Source organism: Quercus lobata, chromosome 5 (genome assembly GCF_001633185.2).
Source record: "Quercus lobata isolate SW786 chromosome 5, ValleyOak3.0 Primary Assembly, whole genome shotgun sequence".
Lineage (NCBI taxonomy): Eukaryota > Viridiplantae > Streptophyta > Magnoliopsida > Fagales > Fagaceae > Quercus > Quercus lobata.
In genome coordinates this window covers 4,016,493-4,042,319 of record NC_044908.1, presented here as the reverse complement: position 1 = coordinate 4,042,319, position 25,827 = coordinate 4,016,493, and the positions used below count along the sequence as shown (strand labels likewise).

At 32.5% G+C, this 25,827-nt stretch overlaps 1 protein-coding gene across 1 annotated transcript; it reads right to left on the bottom strand.

Moving 5' to 3' along the window:
- Positions 1-8,979: 8,979 nt before the first annotated feature.
- Positions 8,980-9,796, bottom strand: LOC115992445. Its single transcript, XM_031116641.1, has one exon. The coding sequence runs from the start codon at positions 9,690-9,692 to the stop codon at positions 9,279-9,281; it is 414 nt and encodes a 137-aa protein (XP_030972501.1). The 5' UTR covers positions 9,693-9,796; the 3' UTR covers positions 8,980-9,278.
- Positions 9,797-25,827: the final 16,031 nt, after the last annotated feature.

Here is a 25,827-nt window from a genome sequence, read left to right as displayed (position 1 = left end):
CTATTCTATTGTCATTTTAAATGCAATATTAAAGAAAAGGCACATTAAAGCAATGTGTATTCTATGAAATCCACTAAAGGATTTCTTCCTATCTAGCCAACCGCAAAGACGCTAAAATTCTTTGGTCCTTGATGAATGCACCTTAATCAAACGTTTTCACACATCAGATTAGTTGAATTAGAAGAATTCTAGAGTCCTATTGTTCCTCTTTTGCCAAACCAAAAAGCAGTCTCACCCATTTTAGAAATGTAATTTCTTGCTGGCTTAGCCATTTTTATTTAGGTCAAGTGGTGAATCTACATTAGCCTATGACTAAAAATAAATTGAGACCAATGATAAAAGACACAACCTTTTTAAAAATACTCACTACTTTTTGGGGTAAATGGTAAGTTACAACATCATTTTTACATAGTTTCACCACTAATATTAGTGTAAATACACTAATCATAACAGTTCAACTAGTAGATTTGTAAAAAAATAAAAATAAAATTATGAATTTTTTCATGTAATATATATATAATTAATTAAAGTCAAAATTGAAAGAAAATCCAACTAGATTCTAAATTGAATTCCAATTTATGTCTAATTTTGCATCATGTGTCCTATTTAAATTTTTTCAATTTTTTTATAAGTGAGTTAATGTTGTGTAAAAGACAAAGAGTTTAATATAATTAAACCATAAAAAAACCCAATTTAAAAAAAAAAAGTAAAATCATGTGTATATCATAAAAAACTAAAATAAAAAAATAAAAGAAAAAAGAGAGTAAAACTCATTTATAACTTTAAAAATGTGTTAACTCTTATTCTAAGTATAGTTTAAACCTATATATATATATATATATATATATATTTAATTATAATTATTTTTAATTGTACTGTTGATATCCGCACGAGTTAGACCGAATGAGAGAGAAAAAAATATACCCATAGCCATTAAAGTAAAGTCATTGTTTTCTCAACAGAGCACTCGTGAACTTAAAAAAAATTGTTTCCTTTTCTTCGGCCAAAAAAGAAAAACTTTAACATACTTTCTAGTTTCCAACAGAGAATGATTACTTTTTGTTTTTCTTATATACTTTTTTTTTTTAATGAATTTTCTTATATACTATTGTGCTCAGAACATGTGTGCCAATTAATTATTCTAGTCATTTTGTTTTCATTTTGTCTGTTTAACTTTAGTGTGGCAATGTCCAAGTAAGCACTTAATTACCATTATTAATTTAAGGAACCACGTTTTCCTCATTAAAATATTTTTTTTTATTGTTTAAAATAAAGCTCAAACTTCTTTATTGAATAATCCGCATGCAATTTTTATAATGTTTCAATTAGACAATCACGAGAAATTTAAAAAAAATAAAAGGTATAAAATATGTAACATGTATATAAGTGGACACGTATTACACTTCCAAATATAATTTTCTCTATTTATTTTAAGTTAATGTTACGCGCTAGGCTACTACTCAAACAAGATTGTTTAAAGCGGATTTCAGTTAACTCAAATTCACTACAACAAATCTGACCTTTTTTAAGAGTCAAAACCCTTAAAAAAAAGTATTAAAAAACCTAGAAAAAAATCATTTTAAGAGTCCAATTAACTCTTAATAACCTTCAAAACATATACCGTCGAAAAGGAAATTTTGAAGGCCTTCGTGACCCTCAAAACAAGTGCTCTAATCTTATTTTGAGGGTCAAGAGACCCTTAAATAACCTTTTACCAAGGTTTAAAAGATTTATATTTACAACCCTTGATAAATAAGGTTATTTAATGGGTCTCTTGACCCACAAAATAAGATTTTTTTTTTTTTTTTTTTTTAAAAAAACCACAATCATGCACAAAATATATATGTATATATATATATATATATTACTTCAATTACACACAAAAATTCACAATTGTTGAGATGATATGCTATGATATTGATATATAGTAAAAGTGGTATATTGCTACAATTACACTTTTTTTGATCTCTAAACTCAAACTTACAAATTAACAGATTAGGGGCCGCATACAAACTGCCAATATGTTAATTATTGTTTAAGAGAAAAGATATCGACAACCACAATTTGTACAAAGACCAAATCTGTCCAAGAGTTAAAAGTTTTGATACATTTTATTCTTTATCATCATCTCCAAAGTAAGAAGTTATCAACTAATACAATTGAATATTTCAGTCATTATGGGTGCCCTCAAGTTTCTGAAAAAGAGAGAATGATACCAAAAGTTTGTTAATTTCAAAGCAAATATATCTACACACCTTTCCACAATATCAAATTCAAGATACCCACAATTTTAAAAAGAACAAAAAAGGCACAACAGAGTTTATATATCTAAATAAAACATGCTGATTAAAGAAACATCATTCATCAACAAAGTCTTACGAAATTACTTTCTTTCATAAAAATCCATTTATCCATAAAAAATAAAAATAATATTTAAGAAGAACACTTGGAAAGAACATAGGTCCATAAAATACGTGGGTACCTGTCTATTATTTCTTATTTTATTTTTAATATCACAAATAATCACACCAAGCAAACACAGCAATTTATTTTCCAAAGCAATCAAATTACAGCACATCAATATAAAACCAAAAAGGAAAAAATTACCTGCGGCAATTGCCAAGCACTGGGTATATCCAACCTTGAAGCAGAAAAAATCTGCCACAACCAAAAAGAAAAAAAAAAATTGAAAGTTAAGTCAACACATACATATGAAAATCCATGTACAGAACAGAGAGATGGGATATATAGTAGATCTTTTTGGAAGGATTGATGAGAAAAATACCAACGTTTCTCCTATAATTCTTTTTAATTTCAAAAAGAATTAAATAAATGTCTTGGTTTAAGGTTTTGGATTTATGGTTTAAGAGACATTCACCAATTTCTAAGGTAATGAATAGAGTCTAAAAATAACTTACATCATCCAAATTATTCTCTACTGTACTCCACTTATTTGTTCTAATGTCACTACTCACTACTTTCATCAGCTACCAAAAAAACGAACATCCACAATAAATTTTCAAGATAAGGATTGCAAAAGCAAACCAATACCTATCTATTCTATCCACATAAACAGCTCAACAAGTCATTCCAAATTTTGTTGAAATTTTGTTTTTATGTGGTTTTATTAAGAGAGTGATATTGTGTTTGTTGGTATCATATTTTATCAAGGGTTTTGGGCTGAAAAAACCGGTGCGTTTTTTTTTTTTCACATTTATTTCAATGGTGTTTTAACTTATTTTGAGGGACCAAATAACCTTTGAAATAAAGTTGAGTAAAATAGCCTGCTTCATTTGTATTTATAGATTGTATCAATAGATTTTAGTAAACCCTCAATAAAAGAGGGTTGAAATAACTAAAGTTTGTTGTAGTATATTAATATAATATTTTGTTATTAAATATGGTATTTGAATTCGAATCTTACTTATATCAAGAAGAAACTCATTGATCATTGATGTATTAACCGAAGGATAAAAAATAACTATTATAAAACAAACACTACAATTTCAAATTATATTGTATCGGTTGAAAAATGATTGTTCAAACACTACAAGGAGCATTAAGATCATAACTCCATGAAGCATTTAATTGAAACATGAGAGTAATTCCCACTCTTCAATTCCATCATTCATTAGGGGCTTCTTTCCTAACTATAACATCACAATTCACAAGGGATATTTTTGTAAAACTCAAAAAACCAAAACTATTTTATTTCTCCTATTCTACTCCTCTATTGTCCTAGATACAAAAATCTCAAGATTTTGAGTGGAAGTTACCTTTTTTTTTTTTTTTCTTTTTTGGGATAATCTTGTGTGAAAGTTTACTTTCTTTCTGGAAATGGACAAATTTAAATATCTTATGCTTCTACTTTTTCCGACAAAAAGGACGAACTTTCCCAATCCAAATATTTATCATGCTTTGGAAATGGATTAGCTAGATTAATTTGCCGTCACTGAAAAGCAATTCAATTAGGACCCAAGAAAACAAAAACAATGTTAATCAAATTCTATTGGGCTTCATCTTAGTTTGGGTTTTCTAAAGCGATGTACTTGTTGAGACTATAAGGCCTACTACTGCTCATTGTTCCAGCCACTTTTAATCTAAAAGCCCAACATGATGGGCTCTTGGAAAGTGAAAGCCCTGTGTTCACTTCTGAAGAATGGACTATGGATAGGATTCACAGATTTAAGTCAAATAATTTGTTGTAATGTTAGTCAACCAAGTAGGCCTGTTTGTATAAACGTTTGGAAAACTGTGTTTTAAGTTTAAAATGAAAGTTTGTAAAGAAATTATGAAATTTTGTTTGCAAAGCGAAGTTTGGGTTTTAAAAATGCTATTTTAAACTCTCAAAATGCCTAACCAAATAGACTCATTATGTGTAAATAAAAGAATAGTGTTTATATAATATATGCCAATTTTTAAACCTCTCTGTCTCCATGCTAAAACAGAAGGCATATGCACATAGAGACTATCATGGCAAACGAGAGACTGATTTTAAATTCGTATAATCATGCTCCTAATCTGTCAAAGTGACCCAGTTTATACCAGCAATACAGAGCAGCACATGGTTGCAATTTTGCAACATATAGAAATTGCAAGCTCTATGTCATGGAAGGGGGGTGTGCATAAGTAAATGTGTAAACTGTAAACCATTTGTGGGCAAATTGAGTAAACATCCTGTTTTCTAAGGCAAACAACAATTTTGGTTCTTAAAATTTTGACCATTTTCCAATTCAATCCCTAGAGTTTCAAAAGTAGAAATCAAATTCTTAAAGTTTTGTAAATTGATTCAATTTGATTCTTAAAATTTACCTCATTTCCTCATTTTCCAAGTGCAGTTGGCCTTCCTAATCACCCATAAATTATGATCTAAACCACGGGCCTTGATAATCCATTGACTCTGTCCAAGTTAACGAGTTAACGTCCTTTTTTAGATCACAACTGAGTATGCTTTCAAATCTTGTTTATGAAAGCAATACCATTCTCCACCATCATACTAGATTAAGTTGTATTTTGTTGCAGCTATCTAAGAAGGAAATAGCTTTGTGGCTGTGGTAAGTAGAGACCATAGAGAGAATCTTATTGAGGCATGGACACAGCAAATTAGCCCTAGAAGTTCTATGCTTGGTGAAGCTGAAGCAACTTGATGTTCTATCCATAGAGCAGCAGCTAGGGGATTTAACAGTATAATTATTGAAGCATCAAAGCTACAATTGAGGATATTCTTAGTTTGGCGAAATCTTTTGTAAATGTAGATTTCTCTTTTGTATATAGAGAGAGGGTAATGTGTCTGTCCATCCAGTGAGTTGCACTTCTGTTCTGGACTGGGCGGATTCCGGAGCTGTAGGCCCAAATAAGAAGTCAATGGGCAGTGGTAATAATTTTGGGCCTGTCGTTTTACTTTGTTTGCCAATAAATTTGGGCTTGACTAGTTGGATTGAGTGGATCCATTTTCACTTTGAGCCCATAACTTCTTTTGTGTCCATAACTTCTTTTGTTTCCAAGGAAAAAAAAAAAAATGAGAACTGAATGATCAGACTCTTTATTGAATTGAAACTATGGTCACCTTGTATTTTCTAAAGAAAAAAACTTTGGGATAGAGAACAATTTAATATAAAAGTTATAAATCGATGTGTTTGAAAAGTTATGTGGAGTCACAAGTATTACATTTTCCAATTCCATGGGTTTGATATTCAAAACTTAGAACCAATACATATCATACATTACATTTGACATAAGCATGTATAGTCACATCAATATTTATTGCCAAATTGATAGTCATATTTGTAGTATTTTATCACTTGTGTATAAACAATAGTAAGCAAAGGTATCAATACGAAGGTCTCACAAAACGAGGAAATCACCTACAAGAAGTTTTGACTATATATGACACTTGCTCTACTTTTATGTATTCGTGTTATGTGAAGGATATTATCAACCTAGAGAGTAATAGACTGTGTGTCCGAAGGCTAGCTATAACTAGTGATGTATGAACGTTGTTTATAATTAAATAAGACCTCCGTTTCTACCAAAAAAAAGTATCAATATGAAATAGGTGTGTACATATCCTCTATGCATATATCTATAAAAATACATAGATACATATTAAGAGGAACGTTAAATTCGTAAGCGATATTAGCCTTTTGGATTCAGTGATATAGTTTTGTATATTAACTATTAGAGATGGTTATCTCATATATAGTTTGTATGAATAACTTGGGTAGTCCAATTAGGTCCTCCATTATGTATATAAATCAACAAATTAACTATGTCATGTCATAGTTATAGTCAGTTGGTCATGATAGGCTTGTTGGCTGGTTGAGGTGGTGTGTGTGGGATAGGAGGACTGCATACATTCGAGGGAATAGTAAGATATTCGAAGAGGTCTGAACACTCTCATTCATAAATATATATATATATATATATATAAAATTATATATATTCAGTATTTCCAAGTAATATTCATCACTCTTACATAAATAATAAGTTTTATTATTGGGATTTACTATTACGTTTACGTGAAAGAAGAAAATATTATGTTAAAAATATTGAATAATTTTCCTTTTTTGAAGATATGTCAAATTCTGATTTCAACATGTGGAAAAGCATTTAGTTGAAGTAATTGAATTTTAATATGTCATTGTGACCACCACACCAAGGTGTGCAGTGATTACTCTACAAGTATAAGTACTTGTGAGGTGTGGGTGACAAGGGTCGAGGTTCAAGTCTCCAGGAATGAGTTTTACTCACATATATATTTAGATTATGTTAGAATAGAAATTAAATTTTATATTAAATTGTGAACAATGTTTTATAGTATATGTTTTTTGGAACTTATAATTTTCAAGATATTTTATAGGATGGAGATAAAGCTTAAAGGAATATTTAATTAGCCTTATCTCTGCATGCAGTCATGACCAAGAATAATAGACTTGTATATAACAAGATGATATTATATATATACCATGATCTCTCATGACGCAAGAATTTAATTATCATCAATATTCTTATTGATTGATTCATTAAAAATCATTATTATTTTATTGTATGTGTCTACCTAATTGTTCCTCGTCCGAATTCATTATTCCTTTTAAAAAGGGTAGGGATAGTGGTTGATTAAAGAAATAAGCGGTGTGTAATTAATTTATATATGATGTCAAATCTAGAGCGCAAACGAAGACAATTTCAAAACAACGGATTTGAATTTGGAATTTCAAATGATATATAGGCTTGGGTCAAAGAGACATACACTCGTGTTGTAAAAATTTTCTTAAGATAGTTTATTAACAATTGTCTTAAAGACATCTATTAACAAGACTGTCATACTTAATTACCTATAGGTAAAACAAGCATAAACTGGCTATTATACAGTCAAACAAAGTGGAAATTGAAGCAATTCGAGGTAGATGCAAAATCATTAATTGGCACAAGCCAATGAGTTTCCCCATTCCTCCTTTTCATCAACAAATTAAATGAGGTTGCTTTTGCTTGCATACCAACTTTGGTGGCTGACTCTCAATTAGAAGTTAGAAGTAGAACAAGCCTCTTAACCAATAAAAACTGGTCTTCATCCAGGGAAAATTATTCAATATTTGGAGAATAATGCTCACTCTTTACATTTCATTGGTAATGTTTATAATGAATTTAATTAGTGAGATTATGTGAGAGAAAAAAATACTAGTATTATTCTTAGAAGTGTCCAAAAGACACATGTTAAGAAGTAATGAATTTTTTTTTTTAAAGAGTTTCAACATATAGCGTCTATTTCTAATAATAGTTCTTTATCATCAAACCAAGACACCAATCGGTTTTTAGTCTAGATGAGAATTGAATTACAGATTTCTTATTCAACCATCAGATATTTTACCAATTGAGCTAATTGGAATCTACAAAAAATAATTAATTAAATAATGAATATTCAATTATGAGTTGCAATGTATCTTTTTCAAAAAGAAAAATACACTCATCAATAATTCACTAAATTGCATGCTCTTTTTTTTTTTTTTTTTGGTGGAGAAAGTTTGCATGCACAAATTCATTATGAAAATTTGTGTTTTTTGCTTTTATTTTATACTATATGTTCACATTTTAACCCTTTTTTGTTTGTTTGTTGAGAAATGGTATAAAAATCAGTATTTAATAGACTAATAAATGCACCTAACTTGTTTGCTTATAATATCAGTTAACAGATAGCCTTCTTTAAAAATTAGGGAATATGACACTTACTTCATGTATTTAATCAAGGCCCCCACTAGTGTCTCAAAAGTCAATACTCAGAAGTAGTTGATGTAAAAGCTAATTAGTGCTCTTTCAAAAGCAAAACCAAACTAACTAATAAATTAAGCTTCCCAATGTAAATGTAGAACACAAAAAAAATATAAGGATGACGTATAGGTTTTAACTTATAAGTTGTACTGTAAGTGATGCCAACTTGCATGCCTAGATGATGATCTAGAAGCCAGTTTGAACTTTGAATTGGAATTTATGATATCTTTTCCCCATTTTAAGCTTTGTTACCTTACATACAGCACATGATAATGCTAAAAAATTGTAATATAGATAGATGATTGTGACTTGAGTATATGACCTTGTAACTTGGATCTGCAGTAAAAATAATATATTCATATATAATTCACCTAAATGGTAAATAATTTTAGATTATTTTTTAATAGTTCGAAGGTCAAAATTTATTGATAAATGTTAAGATAATTACAAATTATTTCACATAGATTTTACAAATTGATGTGGTAATTAAAAAAAACAAAAACAAAAACAAAAGTTAATAAGGAACTTGATTACCAAGTCCTTTTGTGATCTTTTTGTAATCAAATTAATACAGTAGTTAATAAGAAAAATTTCAAATGATCCAACCCCATTAATTAGACTTCATAGCAACATGTTGTGGTTAATAAGAAATCTGTGAGAGAGAGAGAGACAGACAGACAGAGAGACAGAGGGAGAGAAATTAACTAGATAGAGAGAATTACAAAAGTTCCTTTTATTAATTTCCCAGCCATGGCCTATTATAAGATTCTCCATAAGTAAGATTTACATTTCTCTTCCTATTTATAATTTCCCCCAACATTATTGTTCGTACATGCATACAAAAAATTGATACTTTTAACATATGAAAAGATATGTATAATTGGTAGCTAGGAAAGACATTATTGTACATGTTCATTTTACTTTCATACATATTAATTCAAATTGACTTAATATTAAAGCAAACAAAAAAGGTTGTAGAGAAAGCAACAGAAGTAAATGAACCCTGGAGAATTTCACATGGTGAGTGTTCGAGGGCGATCTGAACCAGGCAAATAAGGGTAGCTATTGAAAGAAACTCCCATGACTGGCACAGCAAACGAGGCTTCCAAGAGAACCCTATGGTGGAAAGTCTCAAGGGTTGCACTAGCTTCCTTCATATCTTTAATCATATTCCTATAGTACTCCTTAAGTTTCCTCAACATTATCCTGTACTGCAACTTGAGCCACCTTAGTCTCATCCTCCTGAATATTTTTGCTAGGGGAAGCACTCTCCTAGGCTTCTTATTCCCTCCTAGGCGCACCGTCGGTAGTTTCCGTCGTCGACGGAGGGGGATCCGGACACGTGGTGGGTACCGGCAAATTGGGTTGAGGTGGGTTTGGGTTGGGACCGTTGGGTTTGGGTTGAGAGGTTCATGATCTTGAGCCATGTAACACTGTGTGTTTGAGATGTGTGTGAGAGAGATAAAAGAAGGAGATTGTGGGGGGAGAGAAATTAAAAGGTGGGGGTGATAACTTATGGAGAACTAAAGATGGTTACGTTGACAATTTAAATGAGAACAAAAGAGCATCTTTGGGTATGTGGGCCAGTTGAGAGGGGATTGAGATTATATATTATGGAATTAATTCAGTTGTGTATTTATTTTGTGCTTTACAGGTTACAAGAACATGCAAGGGGAAGAGTAAAATCAGTCGATTGCTCGTGGAATTTGGGCTAGCTAGGTGCCTTGTTTATTGTGGAAAAAGAATCCCAATAAGTCGGGTCACACCATTTTTCAACATTTTTTTTTTCACTATAATTTGTTGTGATTAGTGCATATTAAAATTGGTGTTAATGTTTTATATATATATATATATATATATATATATATACAAAAATTGGTGTTAATATTGAATACAAGTGAAAGTGATGTTCTTTTAATCATAATAGATTATGTCAATCATTGAAAAAAAAATGTTACTTTCCTAAGTGTTAATCTAAAGATTCTTTATGCCAATTTGTGTACATGACATGCATCATACTCTCAAAATAACAGCAAAACTAATTTTTCCTCCTTAGGTTTTTGGATTGCCTTTGAGGCAAATTTTTTATTAAAAAAAAAAAAAAAAAAGACCTCTTCTTGTTTTGAATCTAATTCTATGAAGTGGTCAAAAATTCTTATCCAAAAACCAAAAAGAAAAGGAAAGAAATAGTCTAGGGGTATGCACGATTACAAAATGATATATATATATATATATAATTTTGATAGATACGCTACAATGTCAACCTATAACGTTCACTCCAAGATGAATGCTTTTTATCATCATTCCATTACGTGAATCAATTTATTGGGATTTTATTCGACCAAAAAAAAAAAATCACTAGTTGAGTGACTCTTAGAACTTACCATATCATTTTCATATAAAGATTAGAAAACCCACTAATTAAGATAGTAGATAATGCTAATGATTAGCAAATATTATAACAAGGTTTTTTAACTTAGTATTTGTATGGTCAGGGAAATTATTGTGTATTTCTAAAGTATTATAAATGTGTATTCTCTCATCTTACATGAATGGTGGATCACACTAATTAAATTTATGGTGAGACCCACCATTTATGTGAGAGGAGGGAATACGTATTTATAGTACTCCATGAGTACCTAATAATTTTCCGTATGGTCAAGACTATCTTGGTCAAGTGACATTATTTAGTTTTTTCAATGTAGAAAATTTGGATTCAAATCCTCATTCCTCGCAATTTTGAAAACATTGGAATAAATAGGAATAGGTGACTTTGTGTCTATGATATTAACCCTTTACATCGTATTAACACAATTAAAACGTGACTAGTAAACAGAGTATTTTTATCCTTTCTCCGTGTCACAATGTATTTTGCTTTAAGTTCCAAACAATTCACTAGTAGATTTACAATTTTTATTTCCTCTTTTAAGGTTTGAGAATGTATCCCTACAGTTAATATATGCATCCGGCTAGTATATTATAATTGGTGACATTTACACCTGTAAAAACTCACATGTGGTGAGGCTCCGGTGCATATATACTTATTGTATGAGATAACTCCTCCTAAGGTTTAGAGTTTTGAAATCAGATGTCGAAGGTTTAGAGATATACATGAGCTCATTAGCATATGTTTAAGCCTAATCTTTTTATATTATATGTGTAAGTCAAGTCTCCTACTTGTATTATTATTAGTAGGGTTTATAGCCTACTATATATATCCATGTTAAGGTTTAATATAATAGGATTTGTACTACACTTTTATATATTAAAGATGTATAATAGTGGGTTCCAGCTAGCTCAATTGGTCAAGTCTATGATAGTTGAATAAGAGATCTGGAATTCAATTTCTGCCTACACCAAAAACCGATTGGGGTTCAATCCCAGCCATAAGTTGAAACTCTCTCAAAAAAAAAAAAAAATGGAAAAGAAGAAGAAGAAGAAGAGGAAGATGTGTAGTAGTCTAAATCCTAGACTAATAAACTTTTAGTACAAGTAGGAGACTTGACTTGCACATATAGAAGGTGGGTTTGGGGCTATACTAATGAGCTAATATATTTTTAACAATATATAACTTGACTTGCACATATAAAAGGTGGGCTTGAGGCTATGCTAATGAGCTAATATATCTTTAACCATATATAACTTGATATTACCATAGCTATTAATGATACTTTATTTTAGAAGCTTCAGGCTATTCTACACATAAGATATGAAGAAGACAAACAGGAAATAAACATGGTTCTTACATGTGCACATACACAAAAAACGAGTTGATTAAAATACTCTGACATGAGATTAGATAGACATGCAGATAAATCTAACATATAGTGTTTAATTACTGCCAAATTATTGAATCCCATTTAACATTTACTTAGTCCACATAAGTCTTTTTCCTGTTGGAAGTGTAAAATCTATTGCTTTCAGTCAATAAGTACAAGAATTGTACACACAAAAATAACCCTCAAATTCCCATGGTTACATCTTTCTCTTTTGGTTTTTTTTTTTATTAATTATTCTTATTCTTCTATAGGCTATGATTCAATATACAACATACATCCAGACAAACCTATTGATTAAGAAATGAGAAAGAACCTACTGATTAATATTGTAATGTGTATTACGTATACAATGATGACAGATTTGGTGTTTTGTTGTATGCTTTTTATTGCTGTAATTTCTAATTAACTAATGGGGCTTACTGTGTCTGACTATATACCTGCCTTGTCCTGTGTGTATATCGTATATTACGCATGACCGTACAAACTCTTTTAGAAACTCCATGCTAGCCATGTGTGCCAAGTTTGGATTTAACCAAATAAACAAGATTTCTTTTTGTCTCCCCCAAGAATGAATCAAAGCCAAATATTAAACTGATTCTGAAAACTGATTATTAAAAAAGATGATAAGATTTCTTTTTGCCGTCTAGCTTTTGAGGAGGTGGTCTGACTCAGAAAACTGATTATTAAAAAAGATGATAAGATTTTAGTACAAAACAGATTGAAACCTAATGCTAGCTGCACCTGCAAGTTTGTCTAATCATGCTGTGGTTCAAGTGTGCATTGGAATAAATCCATTTGAATAAAATTTTCGGGAGTGATGGATTGGTATTTTTTGTTTTTTTAGGAATTTTTAAGATTTTCACGAGTTTAAACTTTCGATTGTTTGAATTCATGAGTAGTTAGATCATGGCGTTTAGTAGTTCCAAACAAACTAGTTTAGGGTTAAGTGAATAAATAGATCGAAATCTTGATAAGCTTACAATTAAGTGCAAGACACTGGATATTTAAATTCTTAACTTTCATGTAAGACTTTAGAATCCCATAAATTATAAGAATGGAGATGTCCAAGATATTCAAACTTTCACCATATTAATCAGCTGAACACCCATAATTTCAGTAACCCCCAAGAAATTAAATTTTCACCTTAAATTTATGCCAACCAAACACATGCATTTTTCTTGTTTAGAAGATTCCTCTCTAATTTTTATTTTAATAGAAAATCTTTTCTAATTTTTTTGAGTGACAATTCCAATAATCATTCATTTGTATTTTAATTATATAGTCAATAAGTCCTTTAGACAAGTCACAATAATGTTTCTTGTTATTAGGGATTGGGTAAGTAGATATAGTACCAATGAACTTTTTTTTTTTTTTTTTTTTTTTTTTTTGAGAAACAATGAACTGTTAAGTTTTTTATTTTATTTTTTTTACCAATTAAGTTTTTTATGTTAGCTAGTGATAGACGACTATTTATATATATAAGGCTGCTTTTTTTTTTTTTAATTTGTTTTTTTTAATAATAAATCTCATTTTAGGGTGTCGGCCCAACTAAAATAAGGATGATTAATGAAGTGGGGACAACGAATGATTTTTTGAATTTAGAGGACAGGAACTATTTACGTGTGGATATATTGCAAAAATAGAATGATAAGTGTACATTACACCAACCAAGGCTAGTGACAGTGTTGGTGTGGCTGAATTTGGACCATACACGTGGAGCAGTTGTGAACAAAGGAAAGGAAACGCTGACTGAAGAAAAGGATCTTTGACCCGTGCCAATGACGTGACCATCTTGGGTAAGAGTGAGATTTGCACCTGATATGGACAACCAATACTTGCGCAAAACGGAGATAGCAACCCCTATGGTCATATGCTATAACACCCCTTATTAGCTGAGCTCGTGCTAGACCACTGTTAAAGACTAGTGTATCACTCCTAGCATCCCTAATGTCCATTTCCTTGTCTAAGGTCCTAGCATCCCTAATGTCCATTTCCTTGTCTAAGGTTTGCCCTCCACGTAGTAGCAAAGCCGCCCTTTATTCCACTACCATGACATTTGCGTGCTTCTCTCTCCTCTAACAATTACATAGTACAATAGTTGTATTAGCATTTAAGTGGAGGAATTACGGTTGACACTTGTCCTTATGTACCTAGCAACATTCCTCATATTATAAGAGGAGCATGTTGTTGAACCATTAGGGCAAGAACCTAGGGAGAAACTAAGGGAAAAGCCAGAAAGCTTGGATAGGAAACTGAGGTAGAGAAAAAATGCACTCTTTGGAAAAGAACATCACCATTGTACAAAGGCCTTCATTTTTACATGATATAAAGCTCAAGAGAGTGAGGGACATTCCCCCTTGCTCACCCGTGGTTTTTCATCCCTTTCAAAGGGTTTTCACATTTTTCCCATGCTTTCTTTACTTTCCATGTTATTCTTTCTATTTCTCTAGACTTTAAAGTGTTAAAAGTTTCATTTTTAGTGTTCTTAGGCTTTTTCACTTAAATGTACTATTAGATCTATCACATATTCTATTACATAGTTTTTATAGTCTAAGTTGCATGTACAATAAGTAAGATTGTTCACCAAACCACACTAAAATCGCCCATAAAATGGCATAATCATACCACACCGCACTATTTCTATTTCTCTAGACTTTAAAGTGTTAAAAGTTTCATTTTTAGTGTTCTTAGGCTTTTTCACTTAAATGTACTATTAGATCTATCACATATTCTATTACATAGTTTTTATAGTCTAACTTGCATGTACAATAAGTAAGATTGTTCACCAAACCACACTAAAATCGCCCATAAAATGGCATAATCATACCACACCGCACTACATAATGTAGTGCAGTTTGCAGTTTTATAATAAGAAAATTGCACAAATTGCACCACACCACACCCCCTCGTATTAATATATTTATTTATTTTCAATATTAATAAATATACTTTTAATAGTTTAATAACCCTAGTTTTCAAAAAAAAAAAAAAAAGTTTAATAAACCTAGCAAGTGTTAACTAGGAAAGCCAACCCAAAATAGAGAAAAACAAACTCAATAGTTTAAAACTTAGCCCAAAACAAAGGGAAAAATTAGTTTTGGGCGAGTAGGAAAAGCCTAAAATTTGAAAAATATACCGATTTCAAACTATTCAAACCGCATCTTATACACCGCACTGTACATGTGACCACAAAAATAAAGTGAGGTGCAGTGCAGTTATAGTTTTGGCTAAACTCTCTAAACCGCACCGCACCACACATGTGACTATAAAAATAAGGTGTGGTGCAGTTATGGTTTTGACTAAACTGCACAACAAAGTGCAATGCTAAAAATGATTTAAAACCGCACTACATTGCAAACACCCTTAATGATAAGTATACCTTGGGGACAAGGAGTTTGGTTCTACTTTTTTTTTTTTTTTTTTTTTTTTGGAATAACAAGCTAAGTGTCTTATCACTTATTAGCTAGCTTAGTTATTACGTTAGGAGGGTCATTTGATTTTAAGCGTCTTACTTTTATCATTTTTGTTGTTTTTTTTTTAGATAAGGGGTGTTATTTGGCGATTCCTATAAATATTTACTAGCTTTGTAATCTCATACATACACATTAACACATTTAAAAATAAATATAAGTAGATACATATGAAATTCCATACCTAAGTTGAACATAGCCGATGTTAGAATTGAAAGTTTTGTTAAAGCACTAGCAATAGTGGTGCTAAATAGCTATATAGCTATTTTTAGCACCACCAATACTCAAAATGCATGCTATAGCAATGGTGCTATAGCTAAAATTTTTTAGCTTCTTACTATAATACATAGCCATAAATGGTTATGCACTGTCGCAAGAAGCTAAAATATATATATATTTTTTTTATTATTAAACTCTCTCTCTCTCTTCTCTCATTAAAAAAATATTTTATCTTTTCTTTCTTTTTCTCTCTCTCCAGCTTCTCTTCTTTCCTTAGTCTGCAAGCGTTTCAACGACAATCACAAAGAATCGGCAATGGAAGCAAGAGCAGTTCTTCCACCACAACATTACTTTTTTCAAGATTGGGTTTTGCATATTATCAAAAACAAAAACAAACAAAAAAGATTGAGTTTTGCAACTAGGTTTTTTTTTTTTTTTTGGTCGGTGTTATTTGTTTCTTCAAACTGATGGGTTAGGGTGCTTCATAGACATTTGGAGGCTTTGTGGTTTTCCTTAATTTTTAATTGATGGATTGTGGGTCCTTGTAATCCAACCCCTTCTATTGGTTTTGATCAAGTGGGCAAGGAAGTTCATATAGGTATGATTGTTGAAATCTTTCTTTCTTCATATTATTGAAATCTGGATATATTAGATTTTTGGTAGTGGTTGTGGGTGGTTGTTCTTGGTTGGCAATGGTTGTGGATTGTGCCATTGATCGGTTTGTAGTGTCTTTTTGGTAGTGGAATGTATTATTTTATTGTAATAAATATATTATTTTATTGTGATATTTATATTATTTTATTATGTTGAAAGTTAAAATAGATCCACTAGTGTTGGATGTTTTGTAAAATAAGTAGGTAAAATAGATAAAGTAGCTTTTTGTATTGTCAAATAGCTAAAAAAATAGCTCCACTGCCGTGTATACTTTTAACTTGTGAAAAAATCTGGTCATAATATTATTTGGTAGAGTATACAAAAAATTTATTCCTGAGTAATATGTTTAGATATTTTTTTAGATTAAAAAAAAGGTCATTTGCTAATTTTTACTATTGTGATACAATTAATTTATTTAATACTTAAGTCAAGAGCCTTGTAGCTCATTCAATTTGCACTTACTATTATTTTCAATACAGACATCATTCAAATCTCTTCTTTTCCAATTATTGAATTTTATATATATATATATATATATATATATAATTTTATAGCTTTCAAATATAAGTTATGAAAATTAAATTATTATGAAAATATATTGAAAACAAACAACCAATTTTTTTAGAGTATGGATTTTAATTTCCAAATTTATATTTTAATTAATAATAAGTTTTGGCAAGAAAATTTGCATTAGTTTCAAATTGATTGGAAGTGGTTTTTGATAGGCCACAAACTGAATGACCTCTTGTGATATAAATTAATTAATTAATTAGCCAACTTATTAATTAATCAATTTATCATGCAAAAACGTGGTAGCACAAACAAATCACCAATAAACTAATTATACAGCAGAAAATAAATAACACGGTGATTTGTTTACGAATAGGGAAAACCTAACGGCAAAAACCCCACGGGTGATTTTCAGGTCACCACTCCCGAAACTCCACTATTATAACAACAAGCGGTTACAAGTAAAGGAATCCCAAGTACCTTACCAACCTACAGTTGAACCTTTACCCCAATAACCAATTGGACTTGTTCTGTAGTGACAGTTCCCCTTTCTAATGCACGACTCCCAAGTACGTGACTAACCAATTGTGCGGATCCCAGTACGTGACTGCAATCACCAACTAAGAAGGTTGTTGGTTGTAAAGTTCTTTAGTTCATCCACATGATGAAGATCAAGAAGATGCTTGGTCACAAAATCCTACGGTGCACATACACAGCAACTTCTTCAAGAGAAAGAGATGAACTAGGGCAAGAACTTCGTCTCCGGTCACAATTTGCTTGAATAGAATTTGCTCAATGCTTGTGCAATTTGTGAAGTGTTTGATAGCCCTTAAAACAATCCTTTTATATGTCTAGGGTTAGGAGAAAAGAAAGCCCAAAGACATATTCACGGATCCTAAGAAAATCATATTTGAATTTTGAAAATCTTAAACCTCGACAAATAGGAGGTGTCGAGCACACTGGGCTTTGAACAGCTTTCTTAAGTTTGATAAATGCAGCTGTCGAGCCAGCTATCGAGTTTTAATAAATTTACACTATCAACTTGTTTTCTTGGATAGACTTGAAGGTTTCAACACTTGATCTTGAAACATGGTTTCTTGAAGTATTTAAACACATCCTAAATCTACCCAAATATAAGTAAAGTGCGTTTTGTTACAAGATAAGTCAATTACATAAAATTATGACATATGTTCTTAACATATGAAACACATATGTCCTAACAATCTCCCCCTTTAGCAATTCGTGACAAAACCACAACAAATAAATGAACATATGAGAGAAATCATAAATCACTCAACTCATATTCATTTGTTGAATACAATAAAATCTATCCTAACACAAACTCTTGAAAAATTTTGCAAGAAGAGAGTTTATGGCAAGTAGACTTTGACAACTTATATTTTTGAAACACTTTAAACAAAACTCATCAAGGCATATTTGTGTGAAACAGAAATAATAGATTGCATACAAGTATAAGAAACATGTGTATTAAGGGAGAAAAGAAACAACACATGAAGAGGTAGGTGAAAGAAAGACATACATCAACATAAATAAGGAGATAAGAACAAAGTATGTCTATAAATGGTCACAAGACCTCATGTACAAGAATAATGTATCTAAAAAGAAAGAAAAGAAAAGATACATACTATCCTCACTACATCCCTCAAAACATATTAACACTCCCCCTAACAAAATGGTCTTATACTAACTCTCCCCCTAAGAATGACTACTCTTATATCAAAACTACTCCCCCTTTTTGTCACGGGTGACAAAGGGTAAGAGTGTCAAGTAGACATCTCATTGGTAGAGCTAGCATCTCCATCAACATCATCCGAAGTATCATCGTCATCACCATCATCATCATTCTCATCCTCAGAATCAGAAGCTACAAGAGAAGGTGGTGAAGGAGTAGCCTCAGGAGCAAAACCACCCATGGACGCCTGTCACTGTGCAATACAACCGATACGAACATTCACCTGATACAACTCTGTAGAGAGTGTATCTAGGCGAGCATCCATGCGCTGCAGCTACGCCATGATGTCTCCTAAAGTCACATCACCCGAAGAAGAGGGAGGAGCGGATGTGGATGGAGTAGAACGAGATGGAGCTGAACGAGAGGGAGGAGCTACTAAATCCGACTGCCGTGACCGAAGCTGGGCCTTGCTACGTTTAACGGTAGCATAATCTATGGCACACATGACGGTGAAATGGTCGGAAAAGGGAAAAGAAATGGAAAAATGGCGTAAGATCCTCATGATAGCGGAAGGAAAGATGAGCTTATCACAGGACACCAAATCTAGATGAACATCTATAATAGACAGAATGAAATGAGAAGGGAAATCTATAGTAGGATGCTCAAGAAGAGATAACAAAAATCGAGCACGAGGCTCTGTAATAGAGTTGTAGTGAAAGAGTGGATGCAAAACAAAGGTCATCACCATGTTCATGAATCTAGGACCTTTAGCAAAAGGTCGACATGGTGTAAACAGACACTCACCCCAAACAGAAGGGCACTCACAGAAAGTAGACATGAGCTCATCCCTAGACACAGTTCTCAGATGCTCATAACTAGAATAGTCAGAAAACTCTATCCTAGGGACCCGAAGCACATCCGCAACAAGTTGCGATGTGATAGGAATGCGCGTACCTCGGACGTAAGTGAAGAAAAGAGGTACTGACTAATCAATCTCGTGCATGTTGGAGTAAAACTCCTGGATAAACTCGAGAGAACAGGTGACCGGGACGTCACATAATGACTCCCTTCCCTTACTGTGAATGACAAAGGGAAGGTTGGTGTCGACAAAGTCCGACAGAATGACTTGGCATTCCGAATGAATGCCTCGTCTAGAAAAGTTCTCTGAAATGCCTTGAAGGCATCATCATCACGGAACCGAATATGAGATAGTGTAGGATCAGATGATGAAGAAGCTCCGGAACGAAGAGGGTTTTGGGCTGGAGTGGATTTACGCTTAGGTGCCATAGACACAACTAACATAAACAAAAAGAGAGGGAGAGAAAGGAAAGACAATCAGAAAAGTCCCAAGCAATTTCAAATATAACAAGTATATTGAAAAAGAGTACGTATGCATGGGAAATGCATGAACATGTGACATGCAAAAAAAACTGCATCATGGGCTCAGCCCAATCCAAACCTATTAGCACACAAACAGATAACACACATCTAAATGCATGATAATACCATTATAATGTTAATGTGATGCAATGTATAAGGTTTTAAACTTATTTAAGTGAAAACCCATCCCAAAATTTCAATAATAACTCGTCAATTTTGAAAAACCCCAAAATTTTTCAAAAAACCTAAAACCTAGGTTTCAAAACATGAAATGCATGAATGTGAAAGGATTAGAAGCTTACCAAGTGAAGAAATTCTTGAAAAAGCTTGAAGAATCCTTGAGGAACAAAGATTGGAGTGAGATGAGAATGTTTGGGAGAGAAAAGAGAGAAGTATCAAGAGAGAGATCGAATGAAATGGGTTCCGGATCGCACAGGGAGCTTACATAGTGCCAGCAGTAAATCTCGACAGATGCAAGTATCGAGAGGTATCGAGATATCTGTCGAGGGAGGTGTCGAGAAGATGGTCGTTGACAGCTGAGGTATTGAGGAGGTGTCGAGGAACACCCCAACAGAACCAAGAACAGAAGCTCGATTGATCCACTAGGTGTCAAGAAGCTATTGAGGATGCAGAGCCATTCTCGATCGATCCACCAGGTATCAAGAAGCTGTTGGGATTGTGATTAGAAAAAACTGAAGAAGATCGACAGACAATAAGGTATCGAGGAGGTGTCAAGCCAGCATTTAAAATCAGTTTTTCGAGATGTGAAAAATATAGACATGAATGCAATCCAACATGCAACTCAACCAATGATCCAATCAACATATTAAACTCTCAAAATCATCTCTCAATAAAAAATTTAAGCACATGGATCTTCCAAAAGAAACACACACACACACACTATAAACAAGTCTAACCAATTTTATATTTCAAAAACAAATCAAGACAATTTAGTGAGCATACATTAACACATGTAAAATCTTGTAATGGCCAAATCACATTGTACCTGCACATGTATCAAGAATAGAAAAGAATATTGCTTGTTGTGTGTGAAAAAATATCGCAAGATTGCATAAGTGTATACATGTTATGACGATTTGGGATATAAGAAAATCAATTTAACTCACACACAATCATAATTGCTTGATGGAGACTATCATCTTCAAAGTACATCCTATAACTCCCACATCTCCTAGAATACACGCTTGCAATCATTTTTTTAAAGCATTTTTGATCTTTTTGCTTTTGATTTTTCTTTGCATATTTTTCTTTTAAGCATATCATACATGGGCATATTAGAGAGAGAAAAGAAATACCCAATGATATTTGACATTTCAATTTTGTTATGCCTAAGCACACAAATGTTATTGACACTGCACTTTTACTATATCGAAGCATACAGGTGTCATATTATGATTGGCGGGTAACAGTGGTGAGATGGTTATTAATGTCTTTCTCTTAAGACTTTTTAGTTATTCCCGTCAAAAAGAGTGATACGAATGTTAAGTACAAAAGACAACTTAATCTTACTCATCATAAATAAGAGCCACAAAACTCACTTGCTTAGTTGTGCATAGAGATGCTCATCTAAGTTACAAAAAATACAAAGTTTAGAAGATTTTGTTTCAATGGCCATCCAAGGTACACAAGTACCAAAGTACACAAAACACACACTGTTTTTATATATTTCTGATTTTTCAATTTTTTTTTAATTTTTATATAAAAAACCAAAAAAAAAAACAAAAACTGAAAAGAAAACAAAAACATGTTAAACAACCAAAGCATAGAAACTAGACTGACTCAAAATTTGAAAGCAAAACACATAAGTAATGCACACACAAAAACAAGAAGAGAGAGAAAAAAGTGACAGAATCACTTTGAGCCATTTTCCTTTCACACCTTAGAAGAACATTTCCTTTGATTAAACCCTTGGACTGGCGGTAAGGGGGAAAACCCGTTCAAGTTCGAAAGGAACATAAGGGCTTTAAGAAGATCTCCAAGGGACGCAAGAGAGGATTGAAGCTGATTCTGGTTCCTAGATGCTGTCATGCCGTTGCTCTGTTGAGTGGCAAGCCACTTGTAGCAATTTGGTCGCGTATGACTAGCAGCTCCACAATGATGATAGAGATGCTACTTCTTTTGTTTAGGCTTTTGAGAGTTAGCCTTCTTAGCCCTAAGTTTTTAACATCTTTCTTCTCAAACTTAGGGGGTGCTCCTTAGATAGATTTATCCTTGTCTATGTTCTCACTAGCTAATTCAGTTTTACTCTCATTGTTCTCAATTTTAACATTACTAGCAGGAGGAACAAAAATAGTAGTACTAGTAGAAGCAGTATTAGAAGAAGAAATACCATACCCTAAACCTGTTCGATCTGAATCAGATTTTTGAATGATGAGCATATCATCAAGCTTTGCACTTGAAGTCCTCTCCAATTGAGCTCTGACTTGAAATAGCTCCGCTTCAAGCTTCTTGGTCTTCTTAACCAAGAAATTGTTCTCGAACCTCAGTGCTCCAATAATCTGATTAGTTTCATCAAATTTTGTGGAAAGCTCCTCACGATCAAGTTCTATATCACTGAGCTTCTTGGTGGTTAGCCTATATAGTTTCTCATGCTTCTCAGAAAACTTGTACAACTTCTCATAGGCTGTATGGATGTCATCTTGGTCATCCATCTTCTCAAATTTGGATTCCACCAATTCCTCCTCTTCAACCACATCTTCAACAATGGTCGTGAAGGCATTTAAGATTTCGTCATCCTCATTGTCGGAATCATCCTTAGGCTCGGTGTCACTTAGGGTAACAACAAGTGCCTTGCTCTTCCCAATGCTCTTGAGATATGTAGGACACTCATTTTTCATGTGACCAAAACCTTGACAGCCAAAACACTTAGGTTCTGCGGGAACAGTGTACTGACCACCTTCCTTAGTATCCTTCTTCCCTTTGTCTTGGCCTTTAAACTGAGAAGAACTGGATTGCCTGCGATCCTTGTCGAAACCCTTTCCATTGGCGTTCTTCATAAACTTCTTGAACTGCTTGGTGATGTAGGACTTCATCTTGGAATCTTCATCATCAGAAGACTCATCTGTCTCACTGCTCTTGGCCTTCAGTGCCATGCTCTTACTTTTACTCGTCTTGCCAATCCTTGTTAACACTAGCTCGTAGGTCTGCAAGTTTCCAACCAACTTAGTCAAATGAATCTTATCAATATCCTTTGATTCCTCTATTGCCGTGATCTTGGCATGAAATCTCTCAGGTAGAGATCTGAGCACCTTCCTTACAATCTTGGGTACAGGAATGGTTTCCCCAAGATTGAAGACTGAGTTCACTATATCCTTTAGCTTGGCATAGAACTCATCGAAAGACTAATCCTCCTCCATTTTTATCTCTTCAAATCCTGTAGTGAGCCTCTGAAGTTTTGAATCTTTTACAGCCTTTGTACCCTCATAGGTTGTCTAGAGGATGGTCCAAGCCTCCTTGGCAGTTTTAGTTGAGGATATCTTCTTGAACTCCTCATTGGTGACTCCACTGAACAATGCATTCAATGCTCTGCTATTGAAGTTTGCCGCCTTAATCTTGGCATCATCCCAATCGGCTGGCGCTTCTGTAGGCTTAGTCCAGCCTATCTCCACAGCTTGCCACACTTTCTCATCTAAAAACTGCAAGAAAACTCTCATGCGTACTTTATAGTATGCATAGTTAGTGCCATCAAATAAACGAAGTATGATTAATGACTGTCCTCTATCCATGACAAACAAGGGTCAATGGATCAACACAACAAAAATTAAACCCTAATCAGAGTGTGCCTGCTCTGATACCACTTAATAAGCCACAAACGAAACTCCACTATTATCACAACAAGCAATTACAAGTAAAGGAATCTCAAGTACTTTACCAACCTACAATTGAACCCTTACCCCAATACCCAATTGGACTTGTTCTGTAGTGACAATTCCCCTTTTTGATACGCGACTCCCAAGTACATGACTAACCAATTGCGTGGATCCCAGTACTCGACTTCAATCGCCAACTAAGAAGGTTGTTGTTTGCAAAGTTCTTCAATTCATCCACATGATGAAGATCAAAAAGATGTTTAGTCACAAAACCCTACGATGCATATACACAGCAACTTCCTCAAGAGAAAGAGATGAATTAGGGCAAAAATTTCGTCTCCGGTCACAATTTTCTTGAATAGAGTTTGCTCAATGCTTGTGCAACTTGTGAACTGTTTGACGACCCTTAAAACAATCATTTTATATGTCTAGGGTTAGGAGAAAAGAAAGCCCAAAGACATATTCACAGATCCCAATAAAATCATATTTGAATTCTAAAAATCTTAAACCTCGACAGATAGGAGGTGTCGAGCAAGTATCGAGCACACCAAGCTTTGAACAGCTTTCTTAAGCTTGATAGATGCAGCTGTCGAGCCAGCTATCGAGCTTTAATGAATTTGTACTATCAACTTGTTTTCTTGGACAGATTTGAAGGTTTCAACACTTGATCTTGAAACATGGTTTCTTGAAATATTTAAACACATCCTAAATCTACCCAAATACAAGTAAAGTGTGTTTTGTCAAATGATAAGCCAATTACATAAAATCATGACATATGTTCTTAACATGTGAAACACATATGACCTAACAGTTTTAAATAAAATTTTTCTTCCCCTCCACTCATTGATATGTTTTATTCCTTTTCCCTTACATAATCCTACATTCCTTGTCTATTGTAGTCTCACTTTCATATTTTACTTTTGACAGTGGCGGTTGCAAAATTTTTTAACCATTCAATTCAACTTTGATATCTATTATTCTTTGCAATTGTATCATGTGTGCGTTTGGGTCTAGATTATAAGCCAACTTATTACTTCTTTTTTTTTTTTTTTTTTTACTATTTACAGGTCCCATTTGACTCCCTATTTATTTTATATTTTCAGCAAAAAGTTATATTAGATATTCCCAAACGAATACTAAGAAAATTTGTGTTGTGTTAACACTTACTTTTGTTTACACTCAATCACTCTCAGCGTATCCCACGCTCCCAACCCCCACTCAACAAATAACAAATTAAAAGCACATTCAAATTTAACAACAATTTTTTTATTTGTAAGGTTTAAGATCAAATTAGTTTGTTGTTGGGCTTTTTGTTTTGTTTAAAAATGTCAAACTGTTGGTAAGAGGATCATATTCAAATTTATTTTAGTTGCGCTTTAAAAATATTGGATCAGCGTGTTCAAAATTTTATTATAGAAGGTCAAAACATATATATATATATATATATATATTAAGAATCAATTTTATTAATCTATAATGTACATAAAATGAATGTATGTGACATTTTGTTAACTTCTTCCAATGTTGCCGCATAGACTTTTAAAAACTCCCATTTTTCATGTATCATCATAAAATATATTCTAATTTGCTTTTTGGAGTTGTAAAATATTTTTAGGTACATAAGTTTAAATAATTAGGGCTCGCCGTCTTTTTGGATAAAACAACCCAATAAAATTAAAAAAATTTGATTAAATTATGGTTGATATTTTTTAAACAAATTCTAATTAAATTAGGCAAGATTTTTCTTTCTTTTTAAAATTTATTAACTCTTGTAATATACGAAAATTCTAATTAAATTTTGGTTGATCTTCTCTAAACATATGGTTAAATTTCCGTATATTACAAGAGTTAATGACTACTAATATAAATAAAATGAAACTTTTTTACTTTTTTTTCTACTTATATTTCTACAAAATATTTTAAAAGCTCACTTTTTGTTTAAATTAGTTTTCTAAAAATGGACACAAAAATCTCAGTACATTCAGCTAGCTGGGCCTTGATATCCCTACGAAGTCCTTGTATTGACA